This window comes from Taurulus bubalis (genome assembly GCF_910589615.1).
Source record: "Taurulus bubalis genome assembly, chromosome: 3".
In the NCBI taxonomy this organism is placed as follows: Eukaryota; Metazoa; Chordata; class Actinopteri; order Perciformes; family Cottidae; genus Taurulus; species Taurulus bubalis.
Window position 1 is genome coordinate 37,247,678 of NC_136591.1, and position 15,764 is coordinate 37,263,441.

Sequence of the window (15,764 nt, forward strand, 5' to 3'; positions counted from 1 at the left end):
CTTCACTTCTTCGGTCGTCTCTAACTCTCCGCACTTCAATTTATTAAAACTCTCCCCTGAACTCTCGCGTCTGTTTTCGCTCTTCTTCACCTGCCGCCATGTTTTTCTCATCTTCCAACAAAAAAAAAAAAATGATGTTAAAATGCGAACATTGTCGCTTTATCGCAACAGGATCCAGCGACAAAACCTGGAAACGTCTATTTGTTTTGTCGTAAAAAAGCGTCGCTCTCCATCTAGTTTTTTAAAATCTTCCTTCTTCTTTTCCATCCCTCCATCCCTGCCTTCCTCCTCCTCCTCCTCCTCCTCTTGTTCATACTAGCAGGAGGTGCTGGCAGCGGCGTCCCTTGCCCCTTCTTTCACCCCGAGGACACACTGCTCCCTCCTCCTTTGTCGTGTGTGTGAAAGAGAGCTTATGAACGTTGTGTATAAATACTTTGTATGTGTAAATACTGAGAATAAGGCAGGTATTATACCGCCGACGTGTTAGTCCGTCTCTCAACACTTTTACCACATCCCTACGCCGTTTGTGGCGCTCGGTCCCAAAATCGGTCCGTTCCCAAAACCCATTCTTTCAAAAATACCTAAAATAAAATAAAAAGGCTCAGTAATGTCCTAAAACAGCGCAACACTTTTTTTTTTTTTTCCAGCAAAAGTTGCTCAAACATTAGGAAATGGTGCTTTTGCTGAGGGACTATTTTCAGCTGCGGATGAATACACATTTGGCGCTCCGGTATTTCCAGCAGCATGGAAGCTCATTGATGTGGTTTGAATATTTTAAATGTATTTGTCGAGCTCCACACTGCGTGTGTTGTATTTGCTCTCAGTTCCAAGCGTGTGTGTGTGTGTGTGAATATGTGTGTGTGTGTGTGTGTGTGTGTGTGTGTGTGTGTGTGTGTGTGTGTGTGTCTCAGGGTATTAGCTGGGGTCCCAGGGTGAGTGCTTAGAGAGTTTTGAACAACCATAATCTCCCTTCCTATAATGTGCCCGGGTCAGGGGCCAAGCCTCTCTCTCTCTCTCTCTCTCTCTCTCTCTCTCTCTCTCTCTCTCTCTATTCTCCTTGTTTTTTGGCTGAACCACCCGAAGCCCTTCTTCGTTAATCCGTCCTTTTATGAAACGAGCACCCTTCCCATCTCCCCGCCTCCTCTGCCACGCTCTGCGCTCGCTTTCTCTCGCTTCGTTTTTGGCGCCCATCTCTTTTTCTTTCCTGTTTTTTTTTTTTTTTGCCATTCTTTATCACTCTTTCTCTCTTCCCTTCATTCTTTCCTTTCTCTCATCCCACTTTCTTGTTCCTCTGTCCCCTCTGATGTGGTGGCGTGACCGCAAAGGGACGGGGCTCATTGTCAAGTGGAGGACCTATCGGCCCCATTCAAACACACACACACACACACACACACACACACACACACACACACACACACACACATAACAACTCACACGCTGGTTCCTTGGTATCTCTGGCACCGGCTGAATGATTGACAGCTGAAAGGAAAGAAGGAATTCCCTCACAGCCTTTGACCTCGTTTCCTTTCTCTCGTCCGCTGCTGCTGCTTTTTCATTTTTAAGCTTTTTTTTGGATGCATTTGGGGTTTCTGTCGGTGACACGGCTTTTTCGTTGTCGCCGTCCTTCTTGTTACCAAAATAAATTGTTTCCCAGACGCAGTTTTCTCACGGATAATAACGTTTGACTCACCTGTTCCTTTCGCACCGCGCTGACAGAAGGATTCAGCGACTTTTACGGGTTTTAAAGTTGCACTTGAATGCGTCTTCAGTGAGATGGAAAGAACCAATCAGTGCTCTGCATCTGCAACACGTGTTAAAGTAAATTGGAGCGCATTTACTTCAATGCAACATCTTCGATTTCTGGAGTATTTTCAAGTGGAAAATGCTTGAATTCAGAAAATATCACGTGCAACATATTTTTTTCCTGAAAAAGGACACTGTGCTTTCTTCGTACCGATTATATACATATTATATACAAACAAACAAGAATACACAAAAAGACATTAAAGACAACAGAGTAGAACACAGAAACTAAGCATCAACATGAATAACATTTAACTAATATGTACAATATAAATATAGATCGAATAATATATATGAACAATGCATTTTGGATATTAGTGCAGAAAGGTGGTAAAAAAAAGTGCAAAGACGTGGTTTCTCACATGCATCCTGCTAGTTAATGCATACAGAATATATATTAGTTATGCAATACATTACATTCATTTAGCAGAAAGACTTCATCAAACATTTACTCTACATATATCCAATGAAAGAACGTCGACCGGAAGATGAAGCTGTGAACATATTTGACAATTTAATGGCTGCAAACTTCAGCCCCAAAACATAAAATAGAACTAATTTCGCCTCTTTCATATCAAAATGCTTTCTTCGGCTGTGTCTCCGTCTCTTATTTCCCTCTGAACTCTTTTCCTTTCTCATCCAAAGTATCAGCAGGACACGTCTGAGCCGCTAAATGACTCTTTGTTTCCTGCTCAGAAGTCATTCGCTTCCTGCTACTGTTTTCCCATCAGCCCCTGCTTCTAGAAAACCCTGATACTTCTGTTTTATAACGGCTCCAGATGTGCTCTCTCTCTCTCTCTCTCTCGCCCGCTCCACACCCCTCTGGCCGTCCCCCTAGCTAGCCGGTGTGTGTGTGTGTGAGTGTGTGCACGTCGAGCCGCGGCGTTGATCTGCGTAAACATAATTAGCTGTGTTTTTTTGTCTTGCTCCTAATAAAAGAGTCATTTGTTGGACATTTCCACTGCGCTACAAAGAGGACATTTATAAGCCCGGGCCCAGGTTGCCCCCAAGCCAACCCCAACAGAACAGACGGGGTATTTTTAGCACAGCCGGCGCGCTAGCTAGCGCTGCTCGGACAGTGTGTGTGTGTGTGTTTGCAGAGAGAGAGAGAGAGGGAGGGAGATTTTATGAGATATTCTGTGATCCTGGTGGCGTTTGTCAGAGTGTGTGAGTGTGCGACTGTGTAATGAAAGGTTGTGTGTGTGTGTGAGTGTTTGGATGGCGTGTGTGGAAAAAAGCTCACTGGAACACCCCCGTTCTTCCTCCTTTATTGAGGTTCTTGTAAAATATCTGATAAATCTCTGTTCAAAAAATATATAAAAGGGAGTCTGTGGAAGCTGACATCGCTGGCTACCAGAACGGCCGCGTCCAGACTGCACACACACACACACACACACACACACACACACACACACGGACGCGCACACAAACGCTGAACGCACGGTACTTTCGTGGGCATTCCCTGAACTTTGTTATTGAACACTTTCCCCGACCCTCAGTGCTGTGTGCATAACCTTTGACCCCGACATAACCGGGATTTGACCCTTTTTAAGACCTTGATTCGACCTCAACTCTGATCCCGAATCAGTATATTCGCCTCGGGGTCCAGTTCTCAGGCGGCGCCGGTTTTGATTTGGAGCTCAAAGTGAACGGGGAGTTTAAGAGCAGAGGAAAGAAAGGCAGGTCTGGTTTCATCTCGCGTTCATTGAGGGAGCAGGAAGCAGGAAGTAGGAAGTAGGAAGTAGGAAGCGGTGTTGTGTAGTTTGATTCAAAGTAAGAGAAGTGTTAAATGTGGCCGTTTGGGCCCTGTGGCGGCTCTTTATCTTCAGTAAACTTCAAATAAAACACACATGGACGATCACGCGGCGCTACACCTGTTACTCTGTGTTTTAAAACGTCTACCATTTGAAACTACACACAAGTTAGCGTGGTTAACGCAACTAAAGACTCTTACTGTAGCCCGATTTTTGGCCCCATTTTTGGCCCCATTTTGGCCCGATTTTGGTCCGATTTTGGTCCGATTTTTGGCCCTCTTAACGTGGTTGCCCATTGCAGCTGTTTGTGCTATTATCAGTTAGCTACGATGAGTTCATATCTTCATTGAAATCGTTGCATGAGGATTCTAATTCGCAGACATCTTTTTGCAGGGATGAATTGAATGCAAGGCTGCAGTTTAACACAAAAAAAAGCCCCCAAAAGGTTTGGAGTGCAGCCTCTGATTTCTGCCGTTTGTTTATTATTCTCATTCTATTCATATTAAAGAGTGTCATTGGAAAAACAGAGTGGCTCCCCTTCCACACATCGTGGTCTGTGCTTATTTTAGTTTCTAGGTAACACATCCACGAGATCATGTAAAAAAGCTTTCAGGCTTCTTGCCCTCCGTCATGAGGAGAAACCGCTCCATGGTCTTCAGCTCGCATCAGAGTTTGTTGCCTGTGACCTCGGCGGTGAAATCATAAAACGATGTTGTGGTCGCAATTTTGGTTTCTGGTTAAAGTTTTCTTTTACTAAACTGAGCGAGTGGTCATAGTGAAGGCTCCCTCGCTTCACTGAAGTTTGGGGGGAAAGTGTGTTTCAGCCTGCGCAATCAGTGTGAAGCCGTGACGCCTGCGTCTCCGCGGCGACGGCTGCGACTCTGTGTGTGTGTGTGTGTGTGTGTGTGTGTGTGTGCTGTGATCCCGTGTGCGGTTTTGTACGTGTTCTCCTGCAAGAGGAGTGTGGCGTCATTACATCATGACTTTTCCATGCTTGCTCTGTGTGTGTGTGTGTGTGTGTGTGTGTGTGTGTGTGTGTGTGTGTGTCTGTGTGTGTGTCTGTGTGTGTGTGTGTGTTTTGCCAGATTTGAGATGGAGAGGGGTGTACACTTCTCACCTTTTACGTTAAATGTCATCCAGACCACACCCCTGGCACACACACACACACACACACACACACACACACACACACACACACACACACACACACACACATATTGTTGTAGTGTAACTTTTTTATTCAACGCATTTCTTTCCAGGGACTGGGACAGATGAAAATCATCAGTATCCTGCCAAAATGTGTGTGTATGTGTGTGAAAAGAAAATAGAGAGAAATGGAAAGAGAAAATATATGAAGACATACACACATAATACACACACACACACAAACTGAAAAAGTACACAATCGGTCCAATCCGATGCTGTATCTTGGGGGTGTGAAAGGGAGCCTTGTCTGACTGCATGAGGAACTCCCTTCGAACCGGCCTGTGTGTGTGTGTGTGTGCGTGTGTGTGTGCGTGTGTGTGTGTGTGTGTGTGTGTGAGAGAGAGAGAGCGGGCCTGCCAGGCAGACATACTAAACCACTCTACAGCCATATGGCAGCGAAATGTAGCTTGGAAAACAACCCCGCTCTTACACGCACACACACCCCGAGGGCTCCAGAGGCCAGCCGGCGACCTGGTGTGTGTGCGCTAATGTGTGTGTGTCTGAGTGTGTGTGTGTGTGTGTGTGTGCATGCCACAGTAAAAAGAGGAAGTGTACAGGAGCTGGGAAAACAGTTTCAGGTCAACAGTTTTTGCGCAGACAGATCAACAGAGAGAAGAAACCGAAATCTGCAAAAGTGAAGGATAAAAGAGAGTTTCTTTAAAACTACACTCTTAAAAAACAAATCAATGTTTAATTCAAATAACTCTGTTAGTCAGTGGAACAGCGTGTTTCAAGGTGTTTCTCAAACATTGGGTTGAAATGTCTCGCGTCAGCGTCGGTCCGTCATAATCAGAGAAGCAGCTGCTGTCTATATTCGACCACAGGAGCAGGACGTTGCCCAGAATGCATTGCAGCTGTCACAAAAGATGCGTGTTGAGTGAAGCTTTATAGAAAAACAAATCTCCTCAATGCGTGCCGCGGCTATAAATCCTAATAACACACCTCGTGAAAGGGCCTTAACATCTGCAGTGGCTTCAGTCGGTTAGCTGGATGCTAATTAGCGACATCTTTCATCTCTAAAAGCCGTCTGGCAATCAGAGCTTTTCAAAGCAACACGAAACAATTAGCAGAGCCGCGAAGAGGCCGAGGCATCTGCGCTCGATTTAGGTGGAGGAACGCGACGAAGGCGGAGAGGAGATGAGCTGAACGCGGAGACGCAAATCACCTCGCTTGCATTCGTGTGAATAAAGGCTTAAAAACCCCCAGAAAGACATGATTTAATAAGCAAAGGAGAACATTCTGGTGAGTCACGACCACAAATACAGCAAACTGATACAGAACCAGCGACGTCTATTGGCAACGTTTTGTGACACAGTGCATGGTTTACGGTTTAGGAAAGATCATGCTTATGACAATACGGCACTCTGAGGGTTAGAGGAGATACCGTGGTTGATCAAAATAAAGGAAAATGTTCATTTCAGGTCATTTTTTTTGTCTTTTTGCACAACAGCCAAACCCTTAACTTCCACCTCGGCACGTAAAGGGCGCACTGCTTCGTTCAGTGGTGATGTATTGGCTGAAATACGCAGATTAACAGTGGCGTTGACTCCAAAGTAGAAGTTATGTTCTCATTATTTTAGTTACACAGTCAAATCTTAAGAAAAATGACGAGGTAAATATATGTTGAATGTTCCTGCACCATGTTTATTCCATATGTTCGTCCATTTGTTGTTTTTTTTGCTCCAGTTTAACGGTTCTTGGCGTCCGAGTCGGTTTTTGATTCGATTGTGTTAAATGTACCAAGGCTTCTCTGCAGGACTCTGAGCCGCAAATTACACCGTAAACCAGAAATCCCTGCGAGGATAAAGGTGCCAAAAAAATAAAAGAAATAAAGAAATAAATCTCCGACGTGAGAGGTGTGTCTCAGACAGGAAACAAACTACCTGCTAAAATTAGTCCCAGAGAGAAGACTGTGCACATACTGTACATAACGCAACCAAAAGACACACACACACACACACACACACACACACTACTGGTGGTTTCCAGTTGAAGGAGGGTCACAGTAGCTCTTGATGTTAATTCCCGTCAAAATAAAAAAGCAAAAGACCGAGAAAAGTTTGATTTTAACGACATCATTTTGAATAAAAGCACTGATGAGAAACTGTTTTACAGAACCTCATAGTGCTGCTTCTTCTCAAATGTTTACACATGTCACCCGCGTGTGTGTGTGTGTGTGTGTGTGTGTGTGTGTGCGTCTCACAGTCGTACATATCTCTTTCCCCAGGAGTAAACCGGGGTCAAACCAGTTAGTGTTGTCACGGCAATTTGCAGTTAGGCCTCTGCGTGTTTGTTTGCTTTGCCCTTTTTTTTGGGGGGTGAATTTCATGAATCTGGAGTATGTGTGTAGCTGAACATGTGTGTTTATACTGTATGTGTGTGAATGATGTGTCTGTCTGCCAGCGTGTGTGTGTGTGTGTGTGTGTGTGTGTAACACAGTAAGCTGCCCTCGGGCTGATATATATTCTTTTCACTCAAACAGCCCATTTACAGTTCTGGGGTCGGCTCCCTCTCGCTCTGCCGTGACCCGGACCGTTTAGAGGTCAGCGTCAAAGCTGAACCCGGGTCAGCTCGCTAACTGACTCCAGCTCCGGTCCTCTGGGGCTTCACTGACAGCCCGGGCTGCTCAAAACTGGGGGGGGGGGGGGGCGGGGCCCCCCCGAAAATGGCTCCTTCTCGTTGGGTCCCGGCGGCGAAGTTTGGGCAACTTTTACGGCAATACGAGCCATTGCTGCGGCCCGTTGTTGCCTCGCTCTGGCGTCTTCTTCAGATCGAGTTCCTGTCTTCAAAGGGACGACGGATCTGTTTATTCCAACCGGACTGGAAACACTTAACCCATAATTTCTTAGCAGACACTAAGTGTTTTCTTTCAGTCGTAGATACACATCAGTGTTGGACAATATTTCAAGTGGCAACAAAGTGGACTGAGAGTTAGCGTCGCGCTGGTTTCCTCGTCAAAAGGCCAAATGAGATTTCTTTCCGTTGGCTTCAGGCTCGTGTTCTGGTGAGGATGTTTTATAGTATTATTAAGCCGCTTGTTAGCAACCGGATTTTTTTTTAAGACGCAGTACAGCTTCTAAACTCACCGCAGTTCACTGACGTGTTTCACATCGTACAACAAACGTATCCAACCAGGAACACACAGATCCTTAGACGAGGCAAAAAAAGAAATGCAGAGTCATGTCTGGGTTTTTGGACTCATTCCTGCGGATGACATCGTTGAAGATCTTCTTCCCGTCTTCGTGACATTTCATTTTACTGTGCTTTTAAAAATGTTTTGGGAACCTTCGACCTGGATGATTCGTCGGTTGATGTTACGGCTGAACCCGAGTCCCTGAAGGCATCCTGAACCAGTTTGCATTGAATTAACTCGGCTTCTTAAACATCTGCTGTCTGCTACCTCCACTGTATACGTTTACTCCTGCTCTGGGATGATGGAAACATTAGTAACTTTTAGCATGTGGGAATCTGTCTGTTTGGGCGCCAAACCACAGAGAGACAGAGAGAGAGAGAGAGAGAGAGAGAGAGAGAGCATTTAGAGGTGAAGATCAAAGCTGGGAGTGAAGGTCAGATCCTAAAGGCGGTTTTAAATGAATGGCGAGCGTAAAAAAAAACGTCAGCCGCGAGGAGCTCGTACTTGAAAGGCAGCTTGTGGAGAAAGTTTGGTGAATGATGTGATGGTGACGAGGATGATGATGATGATGATGATGATGATGATGATGATGATGATGTCTTCCGGAAAAATGATGCTTGTCGCCACTTTACAAAAGCATCCAAAGAAGTAAAAAAAAAATGAAAAGCGTGGAAATCTGGTGATGTGATATTATGCATTTTCAGCTTTCTGACATAAAAAAAAGTTGTCTAAGATATTTAAAGTGTTCTTTATCACATTTCCGACTCGTTAATTCTAAAACTAAAAGATGCAGCAGGAGGTGAGGAGCGAAGAGGAAGCGTCTCTCTAGCGTCGGCTAAACAGGATGGAGTGTTTGGGGATTTCCTCTCTCTACCGTTAAAGGGAAATTCCACGAATAAAACCGCATCCTTTACAACCAAACCATCTTTCTCTTCTGAAGCGCCTCTACCTTCTCATGCGACGTCCTTTCCATCGTCGAAGAGGTCTGAGAGTATTTCACCGTGACTAAAGTTGGCCTCCTTGTCTCCTCTCTCCTTCCAGGGTTCGGGCTTCCACTCGTCGCGGAGGCAGAAGTACGGCAACGTGTTCAAGACCCACCTGCTGGGCCGGCCCCTGATCCGGGTGACGGGCGCCGAGAACGTGCGCAAAGTGCTGATGGGCGAGCACACGCTGGTGACCACGGACTGGCCCCAGAGCACCGCCACGCTGCTGGGGCCCAACTCGCTGGCCAACAGCATCGGGGACATCCACCGCAAGAGGAGGAAGGTCAGGAAGAGGGTCAAAATACACAAGTACACATAACACGTCGGCATTGACAAGGTCGCTCTTTTTCTGTAGAGGTCATGTCGAGAAATGTACGTTAAAATCTGACTGGACAGGAGACGCGTTGAGGGAGTACTCCTCTGATCTCGTGATCAAAAACTCATCGATGAGAGGTTCAAAGGTGGCTCGGAAAAGTTGGAATCTTGCTCCATACTTATATGCACACACTTATATATACATACTTATATACACAAATACTTATGTGCATATACTTATATATACATATACTTATATATACATACTTATGTACACAAATACTTATATATACATACTTATATACACACATACTTATGTGCACACACTTATATATACATACTTATATACACAAATACTTATGTGCACATACTTATATATACATATACTTATATATACATACTTATATACACAAATACTTATGTGCATATACTTATATATACATATACTTATATATACATACTTATGTACACAAATACTTATATATACATACTTATATACACACATACTTATGTGCACACACTTATATATACATACTTATATACACAAATACTTATGTGCACATACTTATATATACATATACTTATATATACATACTTATATACACAAATACTTATGTGCATATACTTATATATACATATACTTATATATACATACTTATGTACACAAATACTTATATATACATACTTATATACACACATACTTATGTGCACACACTTATATATACATACTTATATACACAAATACTTATGTGCACATACTTATATATACATATACTTATATATACATATACTTATATATACATATACTTATATATACATACTTATATACACACATACTTATGTGCACATACTTATATATACATATACTTATATATACACACACTTATATATACATACTTATTTACACAAATACTTATGTGCACATACTTATATATACATATACTTATATATACACATACTTATATATACATATACTTATATATACATATACTTATATATACATACTTATATACACACATACTTATATATACATATACTTATATATACATATACTTATATATACACACACTTATATATACATACTTATTTACACAAATACTTATGTGCACATACTTATATATACATATACTTATATATACACACACTTATATATACATACTTATTTACACAAATACTTATGTGCACATACGTATATATACATATACTTATATATACACATACTTATATATACATACTTATATACACAAATACTTATGTGCACATACTTATATATATATACATAGACTTATATATACATACTTATATATACACATACTTATATATACATACTTATATACACAAATACTTATGTGCACATACTTATATATATACATAGACTTATATATACATACTTATATATACACATACTTATGTACACATACTTATATATACATATACTTATATATACATATAATTATATACACACATACTTATATATATACACTTATATACACATATACTTATATACATATACTATTTCTGCAAAAGGCATAGTTGCTGATAGTTGCACAAAGACAGACTGCAACACTGAGACGTCACGTTAACACAACGCTGTCAGAAGCAGTGGAGTCATCTGCTACACAATGAGGAAGGTAGGACACACACACACACACACACACACACACACACACACACACACACACACACACACACACACACAGAAAGAGAGAGGATCAGTGTAAAGCTACCCGTCCTCTCAGCTTCTGGCTGCTGAGGCGTGAGAACGACTCCATCACTCTCTGTCAGCGCCTCCATTACCTGCTTTCCTTTCTCTCTTCTCCTCCTCTCTGCTTAAGTTCTCATTTATTCTGACTATTATATATATATATATATATAGATATTTTTAAGTCTGTTTTTCACCTTCTGTCTCTCTTTGCTTCCTCTCTTTCTCTCTCTCTCTCTTCTTTTCCGTGCCAGGACCATTTCAGGTAATCAGCCACTTACCTCTCCCTCCTATTATCCCGTTATCCCCGGGGCACATACCTTCTCTCTCTCTCTCTCTCTCTCTCTCTCTCTCTCTCTCTCTCTCTCTCCACACACACACACACACACACACACACACAGGACAAAAAAAACAAGCCAAACAAGAAGCAGAGTTTTCTGTGTTTTCCTGTAAATCAGTCTCTCTACTTTTCTCCCTCTGCGTCCTCCGTGGAGGGAGAGAGCTTTTTTTCCGGAGGGGTTCGGAGGCGGGGTCAGGTTTCGTTGCCGCGGTGCCCGTGGACAGTGAGGGGTCGGCCGGGTCTAATCTGGGCTCTGATCCCCTCGCCTCTCCCCGGAGACCCCCGCACTAACCTCATGTAATGACCCCTGATTAGGAAGGCTGCCTCCAACACAGCACAAAGAGGGGCTTTCTGTGGGGGCACACACACACACACACACACACACACACACACACACACACACACACACGTACGTGTAACAGTACACAAAGCCATAGTGTATGCACACCTGAACATTCCCCGGGTCTCGACCCAAACAGCAAAAATACCGAGACGAGCTCAAGGTCGGCGATGTTGCTCACGGGTTGAGCAACATGTTGAGCAACCGCACTGCCGGAGCGCCTTTGAGCAAGACAAGCGGCCTCATACTTGCGGCCCCGGGATTCCGTCCATGACCTCTGACCTCTGTGGCGAAAAGGAAACAGGTTTTCCCCGCAGAGGTCGAGCGATGAAGTTCGACAAGTATTGTATTGGCTCCGATGTAAAAATGGGCAGTGTGTGTGTGTGTGTGTGTGTGTGTGTGTGTGTGTGTGTGTGTGTGTGTGTGTTGGCAGCCCTCTCTCCTGTTTTCTGGGCAATAAAACTAAGTCAACAGCAGAAGCGAAACAACATCAACTGGAGAGAAAGAATGAGCGACTGGCTTACTGTCTGACCCACTGGACCAGAACTGCTCCTCTCTCCGTGTGTGTGTGTGTGTGTGTGTGTGTGTGTGTGTGTGTGTGCGTCTGCCCTCCTTGTGGTTTGCGTTTCGGAAAAACAATCTTCACACAGCACATTAGCCTTCGGTGGACCAACACAGCCAGCCAGTTTCCATCTAACCCCGCGTTAAGCTCGGAAACTAACTCCCTCAAAGAGCCACAAGCGGCCTGGTTTTCCACTACGGGAGCCTGTCGGGGCCAAACGGGGCCAGCCAGGGCTCACACATCATCCCGGTCTGAGCAACAACAACGGCGAACAAAAATGTGTTTCTGCCGCAGACGGACGGGACTTCATCGCTCCGGTCGGCGTAGCGAGGCTTCGGTTGGTTCTCCGTTAGCCGGGGAGACTTTTTGCTAGCTCCAGACGGACTTCTTCATAACAGCGAGAGAGGCGTGGCCGAGCGGCGTGAGGCGTGGCCGAGCGGCACGTGGTTCCCAGACGCCAACCAAAGTCACATCCAACGATGCGCTTGTGCACGTGTTTTGGTCGCTATCAAACAACAAGCTAACGATGCGATTGAGGGCTTTTCTTCTTCTTCTTTTTTTGAGCTCGCTCAACGAAATGAAGTGTCACAGCACCCGGTGAGAGTGCTGTTGTCAACGCGCTGAAGTGGCCCGACGTGACCCGAAGTGGAAACAGGTCCCTCTGCACTGAAATAACGCAACGAGTGAATCCAAATACACGGCGTGTTGACCGTGGCAGCCGCGTCTTTACTTTCACCGTCCTGACACGCCGCCCACTCGCCATTCTCTCTCTCTCTTTCCCACATTTTCCTTCCCCCCCTTCCCTCTTGTTTTTCTTCTTATTTTTTTATTGGAACCATCCCTAAATTTAGGAAAAAGGAGAACCACAGGGAGGGGAAAATAGAGTGCGATCGGACGGGAGTAAAACAGACACGTGGAGGGATCTGCCTCAATTTAAGTGTCACTTTTAAACCTGACATCTTCAACCTGTTTCCTCCTCCTCTCCGTCTCCTCTGCACGCCGGCCAGCTTTCCTTTTCCTCTCTGTTTGTGGTTTTTCTTAAAGTGATAATAAGAGGAAAAGGAGGCCAATAGATTTAGCACGTGCTGATCAATTGTGAGGTTTGGGGCTATTTTGCTTCCATAACACGTCTTCTTTCAGACTAGTAAAGAGAAAACGTCAAAAAATAAACATTTAGCTGTTTATTATACAATTTCTTGCTATTTGCTTCTGTAGAATTCTCCTAAATTCACATTAGATCTGCATATTTCAACATAAAATTGCAGATTTCTTCTTTTTTTTACCCTATTCACCTGTCGTGGTGAAGATGCTTCGAGCAGAGAGTCAGTGTGCTGCAGCCCTCGTGTCTCATGTGATGGGCACTCTGAGTCCTGCGCTCCTGCTCGTCACCAGTAGAGGGCACCGCCAATTCTAACTGAGCTGAAGCCCGCTGTCTGTCCCCTCTTTGCTCTTTACACGGCCTCTAAGGTCAAATTAAAAGACACGATGTAGACGAGTGGTGAGTTGCAGCGGGAGTGTATTCACAGTGCAGTGTGTTTTATGCACACACACACACACACACACACACATACATACACTCCATACACACTGTATCACTGTTGTCTTAAGAAAACCTTCAGGCTGCAGTTCAGCTGTTTTTTTTATTTTCCCTTTACAGCTGAAGGATCACATGCTGCTCTATTGGTTGAGAAAAGCCGGCAGAAATTGTCAAAAATCCCCCAAAACAAAAATATATGAGTAATACAATGTTTAAGTACTGCAATGGGGGAAGAAATATTGTAAACAAATACTCTGTTTGCAAGTAAAAATGAACTTCAGTGAAAGGAATATCAGCAAAATAGTACTTTTTACGCAGAATGTTCCTTTTGACATTATTATTGGTGCTTTAACATGGAAGCAATAAGCTAATTAAATAAAACTATAAGTCAATGAAATCCTGCTGAATACGTTTATCTATGCAACTGCATTGTATTGAGCTTTCTTTGTCTCGACTACAATCTGAATTTGTCTGAAGTGTACTGAAGTAAAAAGTTACTTTCCATCACTGACATGCTGCGAAAATGGCGATGTCCTGCATTCAAAGTGTTCTTTACATAAACATGGATCTTGTGTGCTGCAGGGTAGATTAAAATATTCAAATATAGCAATGCATCATCAGTGACCTCCTCTAAATGATCTGCATGTGAATCTTCAACCGCTTCAATCAAGTAACTTCACTGACGTTACTCGTTAAGAGACGCCGGACTTTCCCTTTTCTGATTGGGAGTGATGATGGAAAGACGTATGGATTGCTTGTTTGACAAGGAGAAAGAAAGAAAGAACACTTTTTATTTTTAAAGGATGGATGAAGGGGAAGGAGAGACGGGAAGAGGTGGGAGTAAAGAGAGAGAGAGAGGGGGAGAGAGAGGAGGGAAAGGAGGGCAGAGAGAAGAATAAAGGAGTCTTTACATGTCTGTGGAACCAGCAGCTCGCAGCACTTTCACATAATTTAAGACATATGGACGTTATTAGGACGACTGTGTCTGTGTGTGTTTGACTATATCAGTGTGTGTGTGTGTGTGTGTGAGAGTCTGTGTGTGTGTCTTTAAGCCTGTGTCTTTGCGCTGCAGGCTAACAGAAGACAGTCACGTTTTTGTGGTGCAGCAAAATGACTGAATAACCCCCCCCCCCTCCCCCCGTCATGTGTGGAGCTTGGACCGTCCCAGAGTGACACTGCATTAAAAAAAATTCAAATAAAAAAGAAACTGCGTTTGATTGGCAGCCAGGCCGGGCAGGGAGATACCGTGTGTGTGTGTGTGTGTGTGTGTGTGTGTGTGTGTGTGTGTGTGTGTGTCTGACCTGTAGTTACCTTTCAGAGTCTCGGCCTCCCCGTCTGCCTGCGCACACACACACACACACACACACACACACACACACACACACACAGCGACTGACTGTCTCACTGGTCCTACAGTAGCTCAACCCTGCTGCTCCGACTATTCATGAATGTGTGTGTGTGTGTGTGTGCGTGTGTGTGTGTGTGTGTAGCAATAGGCAAAGTACTCGCCCAAATTGACCAATTATTCCTAATCCAGTGCAGACGGGTTAAATGGCAAAATTCGGAGCGTTACACAACCTCGCTTGGCTTAACGAATATTTCCCTGCTGATTCTGAAACGTGTTCGTCTAGTTTTCTTGCCGGCTGGCGACTGATCGCCAAAACCAGCAAAACCGCTGGCGGAGGCGCCGGTAAATAGTCGAGTCATGGAGTCAAACCAAGTGAACGACTGATTGATTGAAAAGTATTTAAATGATCAAACGACGGATGAGCCGACCACTTAGCATCCTCTTTACCGATGAAGAAACCCATGAAAGGACAAATTCTCCAACAGGCTAGATCAGCTGACTAAAGAAACAAGTTATAATGTACCACACAACTGGAACAACTAACTCATTATTGATGGACTAAGTAATGAGTCCAAAAAAAAGGTGCTTGAGCACTTTGTGTGAACCTTTTTAAAGACGCAAGCCGAGAGGTTCGGCGATGCGTTCGGCAGGCTAACTATCTGGATCTGTTCGGGGAGTCCGTCGGGATGCTGCAGCCAATGAGATCCCAGAGACGCGGGTTGATGGGAAACCTGGCGGAGG

The 15,764-nt window shown here is 44.1% G+C and overlaps 1 protein-coding gene across 1 annotated transcript in view; it reads left to right on the plus strand.

Moving 5' to 3' along the window:
* The window catches only part of cyp26b1 (cytochrome P450, family 26, subfamily b, polypeptide 1), a gene marked incomplete at both ends in the record, with an annotated part of 28,141 nt that overhangs the window by 6,002 nt on the left and 6,375 nt on the right, over window positions 1-15,764 (plus strand). The window contains one exon of the mRNA XM_079215925.1: window positions 8,938-9,162. Within this exon, the coding sequence (XP_079072051.1) occupies window positions 8,938-9,162 (225 nt within the window). The remainder of the gene's footprint in view (window positions 1-8,937; window positions 9,163-15,764) is intronic.